We start from the raw sequence: 15,252 nt of genomic DNA on the forward strand, positions 1-15,252 counted from the left end.
TTTAAGGAAAACATAACGTCATTTAGTTTTCCAGCAAGAGAAAGTACAGTACCAATAGTGTTACCAGGTGTTTCTGGTAAAACTGAAGGGATTTTACTGGACAGTTATAATTCCCTTTGCTCTGTCCTCCTCCTGTCCATGTATCCTAGACTTTTATGGCACTTCAATATGCAAAATCCTCACCACTATGGCCAGAGCTGCCACTTGCCCTTTCTGTTTCCTCCTTCTTCACTTTCTGACATGAAACAATGAGCTTCTCACACGCAATTCAACACAAATTACATGAAATTTCTTTTCTCTCTCAAATACACTGTCAGAAAGAACAATGGGTAAAATGCTCCTATGGACAAATGACATTGCAATAAACTGTCTTCAAAGTCTGTAGAGAAAAGGTTTATTTCACCCAAGCTCGCTTTAGGAATGAGAAAAAAAAATCCGCATTTAGTATTTCACTCTTGCCCCTTTCTCTGTCAGATAAATCATCAGTATTTTTACACCAGTGTTTTTCAGCTTCAAGATCAAATTAGCAACATGAACTCTCTGTCAAACAAAAGGAACAAAACCCACAGGAATCAATGGACACTCTTATATCACACTACTAGTGGGCAATTAGCAAAGAGAAACAGAAGGAAGACCATGTTCAGACTTTCACTAGGTAAACAAAGCTGATCTGTAAAATAGATTTATAAATAAATGTAGTTAAAAGTATCAATGGCAATTGTGTGTGCCATTTGGTCTTTCATTCACTAAGCACATTGATCTTTGCAAACATGATTCTGACTAATGAGCTATGTTAAGTGGCTCTTGGTTTCCTTTTTGTTGCTTTGTGAAAGATTGGGACTCACAGAAGCTGATTAAAGAAACAAAAGCTTCAGTGCTTCTGCACTCAGATATCAGCTTCTCAACCTAATCTCTGGAACAATTCTCTATTTATTTATTTATTACTTAAAGGCTACAAATCCTACTTAGGAGCTTGCCTGAAGTAGGTTGTGTCATCTCAAATGGAAGAAGTATCACGGATGCAGAGTTCCCAGATAGGGGAGTTCACTACAAAGTACTCTTTCAAAATCCTCTGAAAAGTACCAATAAAGGCTGCACCATTTCCAACCATTCAAGTATTAATTCAAACAGTGCATCATTTACTTGTTCTAAGAAACAAACAGCATGTCAAGATGCAGAAATAATTGCTTCAGCTTTGCTTGGAGCTTTCACTGAAAATATCGGTGGTTTAATTTTAACAATTTAATTTGGTCCATCCAGGTACTGAAAAATAACTAAAATTATTCTATCAAATTCACCCTTCAAAAAAGCTCACAAAATACCATTGTCTTCCAAAAATAGGGGCATGTGCCAATTTCAAGATTGAGTATCAACAATGGTTCTTACAACAAACCATGTAATTCTCTGTAGAATAGGCACCTTTTTTCCAAAAGCTTTCTAGAGACTTTGTGTATTTGGCTCAACAATATAATTTTTAAAAAGTATTTTGCTGCTAGGCAGAACAGAGTCATTATTTAAAAATAAGGCGAATCCAGCAGACACACAGAGAAGCAGCTCCATCAGTGGACAAACCAGTGTATGTTTTGGTATCAAATCTTCTGAATTCTTAGACGTGTTCTGGGCTTTCAGCAGTTTGATGGAAAATAAACACCTTTTATAGGCTTACAAGGCAACTTGGTCACACAATACACATTGACTTGCCAGAGAAAGTTACACTTCAGTATCAGCTTTGCTTCAACCTCAACAGTCATAATGGGACTTTACTTTTGTACCAGAGAAAATGGAAGAACTTCAGCTTATATTTTTGGCAGCACTCCTCTTCAAAAATCACTCAGCACACATTGATTGCACTCAACAAAAATCAAGGGGAAGCTTTGTAAATCTCTGGAAATGTTCCATTCTGAATTTCTAAAGCCGCTTGTTTTGGGTATGATGAACAAATTGTCTTACAACAGTCTACACTGTACATATGGTTGGCAGGGAGGATTTGTAATCTTCTCAGCTGAAGACAGTAGCTTCATCCTTTTAGCTCCAATAAAAATACTAGAACTCCAATTATTCCTTGATAGGCAATTTCCAATTTCAAGCCACATCTGTTTAAAATTTCTTTTTCCTAATCCATTTAAGAAGTGTTATCATTACACTACAAAAAGTGATGAAAAAAGTAATTTAGTGTTCTGCATTGAAAAACAAAACAAAAAACCCCTACAAAACCCAGGATATGAAAGAGAAACTGCTAAACACAAGGAAATAAATGCAACTCAGTACAAAGTGGGGAACACAGCTGCCCTGAACACATAGTACCTCACACACACCAATTCTCATTAGTTAACAATCATAAAAGTGCCAGAACAGACTTGCCACCGTAGCTTTCTTTCAGAGGTCAAAAATTAAGTTAGGTTGTGAGCCATGTATGGTATTTATTTTTTCGCATTGTTTGCCTTGTTGGGAATGAATACGTATTAGATGCATTTATTTTGTCACCATTTCACAAACCACAGGCTGGACACTGGTGATGACACACAAGTATTCTGTCAGCTTGCAAGTGAATATCCCTGTGGAGCTGCAGCTGTCCAGCCACAGCACAGCTCACTTCTCTGAGGCTTTGTGAGCATTTATTATCCTCTGTCGTTTCTCCCGGTTTCTGCGCCTTTTTTCTTCAAACTGGAAGACAGATAAGGAAATTAATAGATCAGCTGTTCCCATTAAACAGATATGTCAAATTTAAAACTGCAGAAGCATTTTTACCCAGGAACACAAACAATATGTTTGACTGATGCATTAGAAATACAGCTCTTGTTAATATCTAGATATAGGTTCATTTTTACTCTGAAATTAACATTTTAACTTTGAAATTAACATTTATTCCATTAAAATACAGGTTTCTAAGTTTGAGGTTATTAAGCTAAAAAGTATTAGAACATTCTAATAAAGAATATTAATTATACAGTGATCTAACATACAACAGCTACACACATGAACTAGGAAAAAAAGTTGTACTGGTGCTATTCTAGAGCACAGGTCAGGCTCTTTTCCTTTTGCAAGACACTGATTAATGTGCATCTGCCTTCTGAAACATGAATTTGTCATCACAGGCTTGGTCTATTTTTGATCCTGGACATTAATTATATGCACAGATAAAGCAGGATACCAAGATGAAAGGAACAAAGGCAAATTTGGATTGAATGAGGGTAAGGCATGTGGGGGTTTTTGATGGTTTAAACAAGAACCACAGCAGAGGCAGGACTCCAGTGTAAAATGGAATCAAGAAAGCCTTCACAGGTAAGATACATGTGTAAGATCACCATGCTTTCAAGTACGCCCCTGCACTAGCAGAAGCTTGAAGAGCCTTTCTTTCATTGCAAACAAAAAGGAAACATTTTCATGGCACAAACAAATGAAAAATTAAAAATCAATGCATCATATGATATGTATTTCATGAGAAGAAAATTATTTTTCTCCTTAGATTAGAGCATATATTTGTTCAATATTTTAATAATTGGTACCAAGAATAAAACCCAAGTAAGCCACAAATACTCAATTCTCTATATAATGTAATAAACTGCTAAAGAAATTGATTTTGAAAAGGATTTGCAGTTTTTCATCCACTATACTGATTGGTCTATAACTGAAATAATGACCCAAAACATTACTTAACATTTACAGAAAGCTTAACTTTATCCCTTGCCAATATTTAATTTTTCAATAACCCATCCATGTTTTTATGTAGACTGAGAACAATGGATCTTTAAAAGCTACATCTGTACCTATTCAATATTTGTGAACAACTTTCAGGGGCTTCCTAGTAATGGCATATCAATATAAGCACATTTTAAGAAAGCAGACAAATATAATCATCAAGAACTCCTTTAATGTAAAGGTTTCAGTGTAAGAAAAAATAACAATAATGAGATTATGTGGAAAGATACTTTTTAGTATGGTGAAATTTATGTAAAAATTAGAAAGTACAGTTTAAAGTTAAAAGGTATGTGAAATATTCATTTATATGTTCTGTCATGTAAGCAAAACCACCATAAAGAACACTCTTCTGAAAATGTGCCTATTAAAACAGTTAATCCACTTCAAGTCTGTCTTCATGCCTTCATATCTGCAGATATTTTCATTTAGGGCCTAACTCAGCAACTCATTAGTAGTTTCAGTCAGTGTAACTTATTTCAGCTTTAAGTGTTACTTTTGCAGAGATGACCATTACTGCTTTATATTAAATTCTGTGCAAATACCACTACTAAAAAAAATTAAGAAGAAAGTCAGAAGCAATCTGTGAAGTGTCAGTTCCTATGTGCAATATTTGTTTCATTAAAATGTGTTTGCCTATTTTTGTATATCAAAAAATACACCATGCCATTTGTTAATGCCAGGTTTTCCTTGACAAATTTATTTTTAAAAGTTTAGATTTGGTCTCAAGTGCCCACAGCAGAACATGCTTACATTTATTGATTCATACTACTTAGTAAAAAGTAACTCTAGTTCTCTCCCATTTTTTATTAAGTATTTAACTAAAAATATTTATCATTTCTTGCTTACCTCTTTTTTTAAGCATTTCCTCATCTCACGATCAATATCATTGCAATGGCCAAAAAACTTCAAAACATTGTGCTGATGAGTTAAGGAGAAAAAAGATTATAATTCAAAGGTTTCTTCCTCTGAAGCTCTAAATTTATTTAAATTCATTTGCATTTTTCAACATATCCTGGTCTTTTCCTTTCCCTTCCTTGTGAAAAGTGGTGTTTGGTAACTTTTTTCAAGCTATTCCTGAAGCTCACTTGAGCCACCCCTGCCTGGCTGAAAGCTGAAGGTATTCATAACCAGACTAAAGGAGGACACCGACGCTGAAGCTATCATTTAAATGCAGAACATACACTTTATTGATCTAGAAGTCAGTCTCACAACTCTATCCTACACTAGGTTAAATAAAACACAAAAAATAAATATTCTGAACTCCAGGTTGTGATATAGAGGCAATGTCCTCCCTACATTAGTTTTCATTATTTCTTTGTGACCTAGAGAGGCAAAGGATTCACTGCTCCATTATCCCAGCTACATGAAGAATGTGCTGTTGGTCCAGAAGATGCAGGCACTAGGCTTAATTGACTGGAACATTAAAACCAGTATGAAAAAATCTCTCTGGATCTTGAGGTTAATAAATAAGATTCATTTACCATCTTTACAGCACTGCTCAGCTGTGGGCCTTATGCACATTTAAGTGTCCCTTAGTTTCTAAAAAACTGCAGGCCTTGTCCTCATGAAGGCTCTCCACAGCTAACAGGATGGTATTCACCAGAAAAATCTGTCCTCTTAGCCAGGATTTCCTAAAGCAATTCCATAATACCAGACATTAAACCACTCTCAGAATGCATGGCTGCAGAAGCACTGCTTTTTCAGGGGGATGCTTGTGCCATGTTACAGAATCTGAGGGCAGAACCTGGCAGCAGAGCATCCAAGTGATTTAGAAGAGCAGAAGGAGTGGGGCTTTTAGTAAATATTTGCAGCTACACAATGAATGGAGACAACGCAGCCAATCTTACAGACAACTAATGAATTTAAACAAAAAAGACCAAGAAGAACAAAACAGATGCAAATGAAGTCCCTTCCACATTTCAGAGGGAAACCTATGTGCATTTCCACAGCTGACCAGCAGCTGGGTGGATTCATACAAGTGATACATGAACACTGTTAAGGATTCAAACAGTGAACAAGATCTCATCCAATAGAACACAACTGAAGTAGGAGTGGGTTAATAAAGTTTATGACAAACACTTTACTATAGCAGTGCTACAATTAGCTTGTTTATACTTCTGTGATTTATAAAGGGTATCAGATGACTGAAACAGTTGCACAGAACAAGCTGTCACTTTACTGCACACTGATCTTGTTTTACATTTTCATTCCAGCTAATACAGATTTAATTTTGTATTCTACTTGCATACCTGCATGTTAAATTTCAAGGTGAACACTCACATTTCAAGCTAACTCCACTCTGAGTAGTGCATACAGTGGGTTTAATCTATGTTTATTTAGCCAGATTCCTAAAATGCCAACTTCTTGGCTGAGATTATAAGGGAAACAAAGAATCAGTCTCTCAAAAATAGCTATTACACCTATTACAGTGATACAACTGCAAGACAATACACATTTCTTTGAGCTGCTACCTATAAAAATTTGTCTATTTATAGCACATACTTGGCACTAGAGTGGAATTATTAAAAAAATAAGTGACATCAAATAGGAATCCCATTAACCTCTCCTCACTTGATACAAAACTTGGTATACAGGGCAGGTTCTAGATTAGGGATAAAGTAAATCAAATTGACTGTTATGAAAATGGACACCCAATTAAAAAATACTGCTTTTCATCCCTCAGGAATGGCAATTTAAATTGCAGATTAAGGTTCTTAGGACATTTTGGCATTTTAAGAAAACAGCACGTAGTCACCAATAACTCATTAATATCACTGACTTCAGAATTCAGTGAGTTCAATTTAAAAAGAATATTTCAGTACATTCCCATTGAATTTGAAATGAAAAAGTATTGCTCCCTTTCAACTGAGTGTGAAAAAGTCATCCTCACCCTTTCTCTGAAACTGCCAGCACAAACATCCTCTCCCAGCTGAGCACAAGACTGACAAAAGTAATTCCCCTTCATGCAAAGATCAACTTCAAACAAAACCAAGAGAATATAATTCTGTGCATGACTATTATTGCTGCCCCCAGTGCCTTCATAAGTCAGATTGACAATAGATTCCTTTGCTGCCAAGGAGTTCAAGTGCAGCCTTTAGTTCCAGTTCTCAAGGCAGTCTAATAAGCTACATCACACAAGTCCATGATACTTCTATCTTCATATTCATTTAAAACAAAAGAAAATCAAACCACAAACAAAAAGCCAGTCAACCATTCATTACTTGCAAGCAGTAAATGAATTCTGCTACATTCCTACTCAAAGCACAAAAAGCCCCTCTATGTATGCAGGACAAATCTGAATGTATTTTCTTTCCTAATTGGATTTGCTTTCACAATTATGAAAAAATAATTAATACACTTTCACTTTATATTGCTTACATGCTGCCTATTCTCCTAACTGATGGTCATTTGGCAATCCTTTTGGTACTACAGTAGATAATGCACGTGTAGTCTTCTCACTAAATTCTAGCTACAGAACATTTATTTACATTGTAACATTAAAGTTGTTGCAAAAAAATAAACTAAAAAATGAAAGGAAAAAATTTTCTACGATCTCTCAAACTACCTAAAGCATTTTTAGGCAAATTAAAATTTCTCAACTTGGAAGAAAAGTGTAAGTCCTACATTTAATTCAACTTTTAGTTTTAAAGCTTGGAGATGTTTTGTACAGGAACAGTGGAATGGGAAGTACCACCTATGAGATGGTATCAACAGACTGCAGGGTGCTTATGTTTCAAGATACTGAACTCCAAGTGCCAACAAAACAAATTACATGTTGCTGAAGAAAACCAGTAAAATATACTCCCTGCAAATGAATTTTAGTATTAAAAACTCTGCTCCCTTCATTGCTGTAATTTAAAAAGCATAACAAAGTGTGGTGCTGAAAATGTTTTTTAATATGTTACTTTAGCTATGTTAAAATCTTGCAAAAATGTTATTTATCATCTTTCAGATAAAATGTCTTCTCTCACATTTTGTGAATTATCAGCCTTGTTTCTCATCCTGCAATGGCTTTTGAAAAGAAAAATTTACAATTCTGTTCAAAACATTAAAGCTAACATTTGTATTGTCTTAGAATCCAACTGCATTAGAAAAAAGGATCACCATCACAACTAACCATGGAGGTGAAAATATTGTAGATTGCATGTAGTGGTGTAAATCAAGAGTTTTCACATTCACAGTGAATATTGAAATGTATTTTTATCCCAGTAAAAACAATGAAATTTAATTTTTTATGCACTAATACCATATGATTATCTCTGCAGAACATCTGTTTACAATATACTGGGAAAATAATTAACATTGCAATGATGCTGCAGAAAGTCTTCAATGCAGGGGCCAAATCTTCTACATCTAGAGATGCAGAAGATGTAGAAAAGCAAATTTTTTAAAAGGCTTTTAAAAAAGTATGATGACAATTCCATAATATTGAAGCAATGAAGAGCGTGGAGAAGCCTGAAGACAACTTAGCATTTCACATCCTTGAGTAGGTAGCTAGTAAGAAGATGGAAGTCAAGTAGTAATTCCCAATTAGCTCCAAGCACTGAACATCAGGCATGTGGCTGTTGGGATCCCCATCAACACATCTGCTTCTAACCACACTGAAGCATCTGCCCCAGGGACAGCTGGAATATGGACATGCTGTGAGCACACAAAAAGAGGGCATTTGAAGCCGATTTTATTATTGCTTTTTGAGGGGTACACAGTGCTAAGAGATGTAGAAGTTATTTCAGTTCTTAAAATAGGTCCCTAAGTGTTAAGCTGTAGCACAGAAAATTTTAATGTATGTTGTATATCCTAAATAAATCACTGGCATGGTTTTACATGCAGTCATCAGACAGCTCTTCAGTGAAAACACACCAGCTATATATTTTGTGGCTGTTCTGCCTAGAGGAGGGTTTTCTCTCCATGATCATATAATATCACCACTAATTTACCTGACACTCATTTCCCCAATCCACCCACTCTTTTCTCTGCTCAACACTTCTTACCTCCTTGTGACACTTCTTGAGCAGACTGATAATTAGGTTACACTCTTCAGTGTGCAGATGAGGAGACAGGTCTGGATGCATCTTTAGTTAGGGATGATTTTAGTAGCACAAGGACAAGAATCTGAGAAAATTTCCACCTGCCAACATTAAAATAGTGTCACTTGCAAGACTGATTTAACACATAAGGTATTATCACTGTGTTATTTTAACAATATTTGAGATCAAAATACATTTAATGCATATAATTTCTATTACACTGTTACAGTCATTAAATCCAGCACGTCTGATCTTCTACACAACCCAAATGTTAACGATCAACTAGAAGTTTATATTCTTTGCTATCATGGACATAAACACACAGCTGAGATTTTAATTTTCAGGGACTCCCTAGCAGCATTAATCCTTCTTGAACTCCAGATTCTCTTTTCACCTTCCTACTTCAATTTTGTGTTTTCTTGCTTTAAAATGTTAAGTGTATATGGTTTTGTTTCTACCTTTTACAAAGATTACAACAGGAAGCATAATGCTATTCCATTACAGCACTCTGAGAACTGGCATTTTTTTTTAGCTATCTATACACTTAAAAAAAAATCCTAATCCAGCCATTGGTGATGCTTTAAAAACCAGTACTTAATCACTTCATCAAAAGAGCATTGATATTTTTTTTAAATCATTAAGAATTGAAATGTCCCTTCTTGCAACTCCATGACGTTGCCTCTTGCTCTTTCGCTTTGCTTCTTTGAAAAGCAATGGGACTGGTCTCCTACATGAATCCCCCTCTCCATCACATAGTGGAAGGAAGCACTTAGGTTTCCCTCATATTTTCTCTCTCAAACACTAAAGGGGCACACCCCTTCCTGCAGGGTTCTGTGGGGAGGGAGCAAGTTCTTTAGTTGAAATTGATTGAAAGCATCATATGACAGTGGCTGAAGGAAGATGACATCTTTGTTCAGGAAGATCACCAAGAAGGGGAGGACAGAAGTCCAGCTCATACCAGGACAAATGGGCTCATCTTGGTAAAATTTTATTTTTGTGGCGCATACTGCCACTGAGTTAGAGAGATGCCTGTTTGTTTGTTTGTTTGCTTAGTATTTTGTTATTTCTCCTTCTCCCAAAGGGATCACCTTTCTAGTTGCAATACACCAGGCAGACACCACTACAACTTGTACTAAGCAGCCATCACTGTCTTAACACTCCTGCTAGACAGTGGACAAATAGAAGTAGCCAATGGTCAGATTTTACTATTGCAAAATCCCAAAATTCAGCTGCAGGGCTGACAGTTACAATCTCCACTACTACTCCTAGAATGCTCAAGGAATATATTCAGCTTAAAGAGCCACGTACACTCATATATCCAGTACTTCCCATTATGTGTTCAGCTTAACAAGAGTTAGATTCCCACAAGCAAACTTAATTTTTAAAATCCAAACATTTAAAAGCCACTTGAGAACCATGAGAATATGTTCCACATAGTATTGTAGTGATCTCTTCCAAAAACCTTCCCCCATACTATCTGAAGTCTAATATTACACTACATTTACTTTTAGCACAGAAGTTGTTGGAAACTGTACAAGTTGCTTAAGCATTCTTTCCAGCAAATTAACAAATGAATCTTTAGAAATATGACAGCAGGAGCACGACTGTAACAGCAAACTGATTAAGAACCCTGCTGTGTTATTGCCACCAGCTTTTGATTGCATGTCACACAAAGTCAATATGTTTTAAATTTATCAGTAGAGCTTTTTTGATAGCTCTGGAGTTAGCATTCCCCTGAGAGGGTGACCAGCTCAGTGGCTGTGTGTTACTTTAACATGTGTGAACCCAGATGATTATTAAACCTCTTCATCATTCAGCCTCTGCCTGCGCCTCCTAAAACTGTCATCTGAGCTGGCAGTCTCAGGAGAAAGCCAGAGCAGTGTCCTAATGAAACAGGGAATGCACATCAAGTCAAATGGAGCATTTCAAGGAAAGAGTCATTATTTCTAAACTAAGAACAGTAATCACTGCCATTGTTTGCAAAAGTATTCTCAGACCGTGGATGAAAGCCACCAATGCCACAAGCAGAGGTGATGGTGCACATTTTAGGTTAAAAGCCTTCTAACAACTCCAAGGGATTTTCCAATGGCCCCTCTTGTAGAATAGATGCTACAAATCAAAGGTCTTAACTGTCACACCAGTTCATAGATCAGCACTCCTGAAATCTTCAAATAGCATTCAGTATTAGAACTTTCAAGTTTTAGCACTCAGTTCTTGTAGGATGTGATGGACTAAGTAATAAAACATCTTTCCGAGCTCCCCTGGAGGCTTTAAGCACTTCTGAAGTTAGGACAGAGCAGTGTTCCCAGGGCTCAATATTAAACTGATGTTTAGAAATGTGGGATTAGACAGTGGTCAGTAAATGAGCAGGGAAGGCTGAAATCTTTTTTGCTGGAGGGAAATGACTGACAAAAGATGTTCAAGAGAAACAACAATTTGTGTGAAGAAAGGACACTGATTTCCTTAGTTTCTTTTTAACAACATTCCAATGAAAAACAAGAATTGTAAGTTGCCATCTTACCAGAATCTAAGTCCAAATGGACAGAATTTTACAGAGGTGGTAGCTCAAAGGGAATTGATACATAAAAGAATACTGGGAAAACAAAACAAATCACAGGAAAAAATCGTGAATAAGCAATATAAATTGCTCTGAGGAAACTACTAACAGAAATATGGGGTAAAGAATGCCAAGGTAAACACACAATTTCTGTACAAGAAATACTGGAAGTGAAGTAAAAGAACAATATTTAGAAAATACAGGAATTGCTTTAGAACTCCAGAATGCTAAGCAAATGTTAATATCTGAAGTGATTATTTGGAGAAAAGAAATTATCTCTACATAATGGCACTGACATATTTCACTGGTTTGCACAGAAATGTTCTGCCCTTTAATGTGTTTGATATAAGATTCAGTGCAATTTTTTCTTTCTTGATAAAAATTACATTACATAGGTGTCTCAATAATTTGGTTAAAACACCTTAAAAATAAATATTTTTATTCTAATCTCTAATAAACAGTTTCTATAAACTATTAGTCTCTGAATGTAGAGGACATGGATAAAGATAATTAATCTTTCAACTTCCTAAACCAGTTTCTAGATATATGTTATTCTTCTGGGAAAAAATAATTAAGAAATTGTCTCATTCCAGTATCATATCCTGCCTGGTTTCTCCTTAAGTAGAGAAAATATAAGATATTCTAGCAGTATGGTTTCCAACATAAACCAGATTTTTTTCAAAAGCCTAAAGCTGAAAATTCTCTGATAATGACACTGAACTTCCAATACTAATATTTCTGTTTAGAAAAACAATGAGTTAATTCCTTGTGTAAGCAATCCTGTGAGACTAAGCATCTCAAATTTTCTAAATGTTATCAACATATAAATTATTGACATGTGATACTCACCCCTAATCTGAAAATTGATCTGTACATGTGTTCGATACATTAAATATTTCCTATTAATTGCAAAAAGAACCTATATGTACTACAGAATTCAAATAAAACTGCAGACACCCAGGAAATAGGCAGAAACCAAAAGCTGACCCAAAAAAAGCAGGGAAAAACACTGTGGGCATTTCATATTTGACACCAAAATTAAGGATAAAATGCTCATTTCTCTCCACCTGCCAATTTCTCCTCCCTCCTTCTTCACACTTCCTGCGTGGAGAAACAAAGAGTTCGGAACCTTCTCACTTCTTCTCAAAATCAACTATGAGGTCAGCATGTCAGGAATCCAGGGAAGTTCCTTTCTTTTCTCAGAAACTCCCATAAATATGAACTAACCAGTTCCCTGATGCAGAAGGAAAATCGAATTAGGTTCCTTTAGTTTGCTGCTTAGCCCAATGCCTAATCTTTCCATGCTTGAGGAGCAACAAAAAAGGGAAGGTTCAGATCTAGGTAATTGTTTCCATAAGATGCTTTCTCCTTATTTAATTGAAACATGTTAGAAGACTATTTTTGAAACCGAGCTTTACTATTTTTCCATTTGAAAAGAACAATCTTTTTTTTTTTTATCTTTCTAAGGTCAATGGTAACAAAAAAACCCCACACGAATTCATACACTTTTCAGAAAAATGACCTCTTTAAGCGAAATGCAAATCCTTGTTTAGCAACCCTGATGATGAAAATTCCACCTGAGCACCTACACTGCTAAGGATGAAGCTCTTTACCAAGAACACAGAACACAAACATTTGCTGCAAACACCCGAAGAACGCCCACAAGGCGGCAGCAGGACCGTGCAAAGCACAGCAGGGATTCACAGCAGGGAGGGGAACAAACCCGCGACTCCTCCCAAGCCACTCTAACTCTCCACGTTTAACATTCCTTTTTGCAGCTAATGTCACTGTCTAACTTGACTAATACAAAACATTTGGAGTTTCACATGCTCAGTTACACAGTACTGTTCTGTTTGGTGTTTGGAAAAAATATTTACAAATTTCAACAACTTTTTGTTCACTCAAATCCTGCTCTAAGATTGTACAAATTTTTAACATAAAAAATTCAGCTCCACACCTAACAGGCGGGTGTTTACCTCAAGGTATCATTCGTGACACTTGAGCAGAAATCCTGCATTCCTAGTGTTCTTTCCTACACAAAGAATTCTGAAAATAGCTTTGAATACTCGGTGATCAGGGATATGAGAAATGACAGTTGATGCACACCATTTCAAAACCCAAGGGAACTCAAAACTCAGGACTTTGTTTCTACCTTTCAGTAATATCATTAACATCTTCCACACCAGGATATTCAAGTGTCACTCTGTGCTGCTGTCCTTCAGGCACTGAGAATGACCCCAAACCTTCCAGCATCTTCAAGAAATTTAAAAACCCACTTTAATAAACCAAGCTTAGCTAAATCTTACAAAATTTACTCACAACTTTTTGAATTTCAGTCTCTAAAACTATGCACTGGTTTTTCAACATTACTTATTAGAATGGGGGAAAATAATTTAGAAACATATCTATGAAGACTAGAAAGGAAACAGGAAAAGGGTCAATTATGTCTACTTTGAGATCTTTTTAATGATGTAGAATGCATTTACTTTTCCCAAACCTAAAGAATAATATTTTTTCATGTTGATAAATAAGATTCATATTTTTTTTCTTTTTACATGACCTCTTTCTGCCAACAGTTCAACCTCCCTCACAGCAGCAGAATGAACTCACCTGCTATTATTACCTGATGAAACTACACCATACCTGATTTCATACTTAGCAAGAGAAATTAAGAAGGTGTTAATCCTAAGGAACAGAGCAGGTGGAACACCAACTTGAATACTAATTTCTACAATTTTATTTAAGGTTGAAATAGGTGATTGAGTAAAGCACTAGAAGATATTTTCACTTCCTGGCAATTATTTAAGGTTGTATTTATACAAGAAACATCAGCAGAGTTTTGGCATGATTAGTGGGCTATTTTTATTGTAACATAGAGCCAATACCAATGCACAGTACAACACTGTATCACAGATTACTAAAGCTGTCTCTTCCCATTCCTGTTATGCCTTTGCAGAATATACAGTTAAGAATGACAACATTCAGACAAGCACAAAACTAAAGCACTGTCCAGTGGAAGGTGTCCCAGCCTATGGCAGGGGATTGGAACAGGATATCTTTGAGGCCCCTTCCAACCCAACTCATTCTACAGTTACATAAGGACAAAGTGCTGTCGCCAAATTCCTGTTTTGCCAGCTGCTCTTGTACTTCAGCTGCATCCACCAGACCAGGCTTCATTCCATCTCATCTCCATTTTAATTATTTCCCAAAGAAGAATTCTATGAACCTATCAGAATCTTCCTGCTTACTGTAAAACAGCTTTTCCCCTTCAGAGAGAAAGGGAGCAAAGAGCATACGTTTCCATGTTGGAAAACACAGGCTCTGACCCCTCTAGCAAACCGATCCCGTGCCGGAAGGCAGGCAGCACTCGGCAGAAAGTGAACATGGTTCTGCAACACGTTTCTGCCATGGGGTACGAGGGGCTGGGGCAGCTGCTGTTACCAGGTTAAGGCATGGGGAGTCCCACTGAACCAGCTCCGCAGCTCCTCACTGCTCCCGGGAGGCCTTAAAGAAGCGACGGGACACACACAGACACAGGAAAAGCAGCTTACGGCAGCCACAACGGAGAAACCCGTGGTCCCACTCAGACCTGCCCTTCCAAAGCCCTCCGAGAGCTCTGGAGGACGTTGCGCTGTGAGCGGAGGGTCCCAGAAGGCGGGCCCGGGCTCGGCAGTGCCCCCACCAAAGCCAGACAGTTGGAACGGAAGACGGCAGGAGCGAGGAGGGTTTCCCTATACACCCTCTTCTCCTGAATTTTCCCCTTTCCCGCTGGCTCTGCCCGAGGCCGGCCCTCACTCACCCCGGCGCGGGGCGGACGCAGACACTCGGCGGGCCCCGGCCGGAAGCCGCCTCAGAGCGAAGAGCGCGCACGGCGCCGGCGCCGGAGCGGGGCGGGGCTGCAGGCGGGGAGCCCTGTGATTGGATGGACGGGGCGCGGCGCGGGGTCTGATTGGTCGGTTCGAAAGGCGG

The 15,252-nt window shown here is 37.3% G+C and overlaps 1 protein-coding gene across 2 annotated transcripts; it reads right to left on the reverse strand.

Annotated features, from left to right (window-relative positions):
* Window positions 1-292: 292 nt before the first annotated feature.
* Window positions 293-15,215, reverse strand: CMC2 (C-X9-C motif containing 2). 2 transcript variants are annotated; one of them, XM_068203087.1, is made up of 4 exons: window positions 15,083-15,215; window positions 8,691-8,827; window positions 4,546-4,617; window positions 293-2,664 (listed from the first exon to the last, which is right to left on the reverse strand). In XM_068203087.1, exons 2-4 carry the CDS (start codon window positions 8,769-8,771, stop codon window positions 2,590-2,592), a joined length of 228 nt encoding a protein of 75 aa, XP_068059188.1. In that variant the 5' UTR covers window positions 8,772-8,827; window positions 15,083-15,215; the 3' UTR covers window positions 293-2,589. The 2 variants fall into 2 exon arrangements, with proteins under 2 accessions (XP_068059188.1, XP_068059189.1); XM_068203088.1 differs by having other exon boundaries at window positions 14,873-15,104.
* Window positions 15,216-15,252: the final 37 nt, after the last annotated feature.

This window comes from Anomalospiza imberbis, chromosome 12 (assembly GCF_031753505.1).
Source record: "Anomalospiza imberbis isolate Cuckoo-Finch-1a 21T00152 chromosome 12, ASM3175350v1, whole genome shotgun sequence".
Classification (NCBI taxonomy): Eukaryota; Metazoa; Chordata; class Aves; order Passeriformes; family Viduidae; genus Anomalospiza; species Anomalospiza imberbis.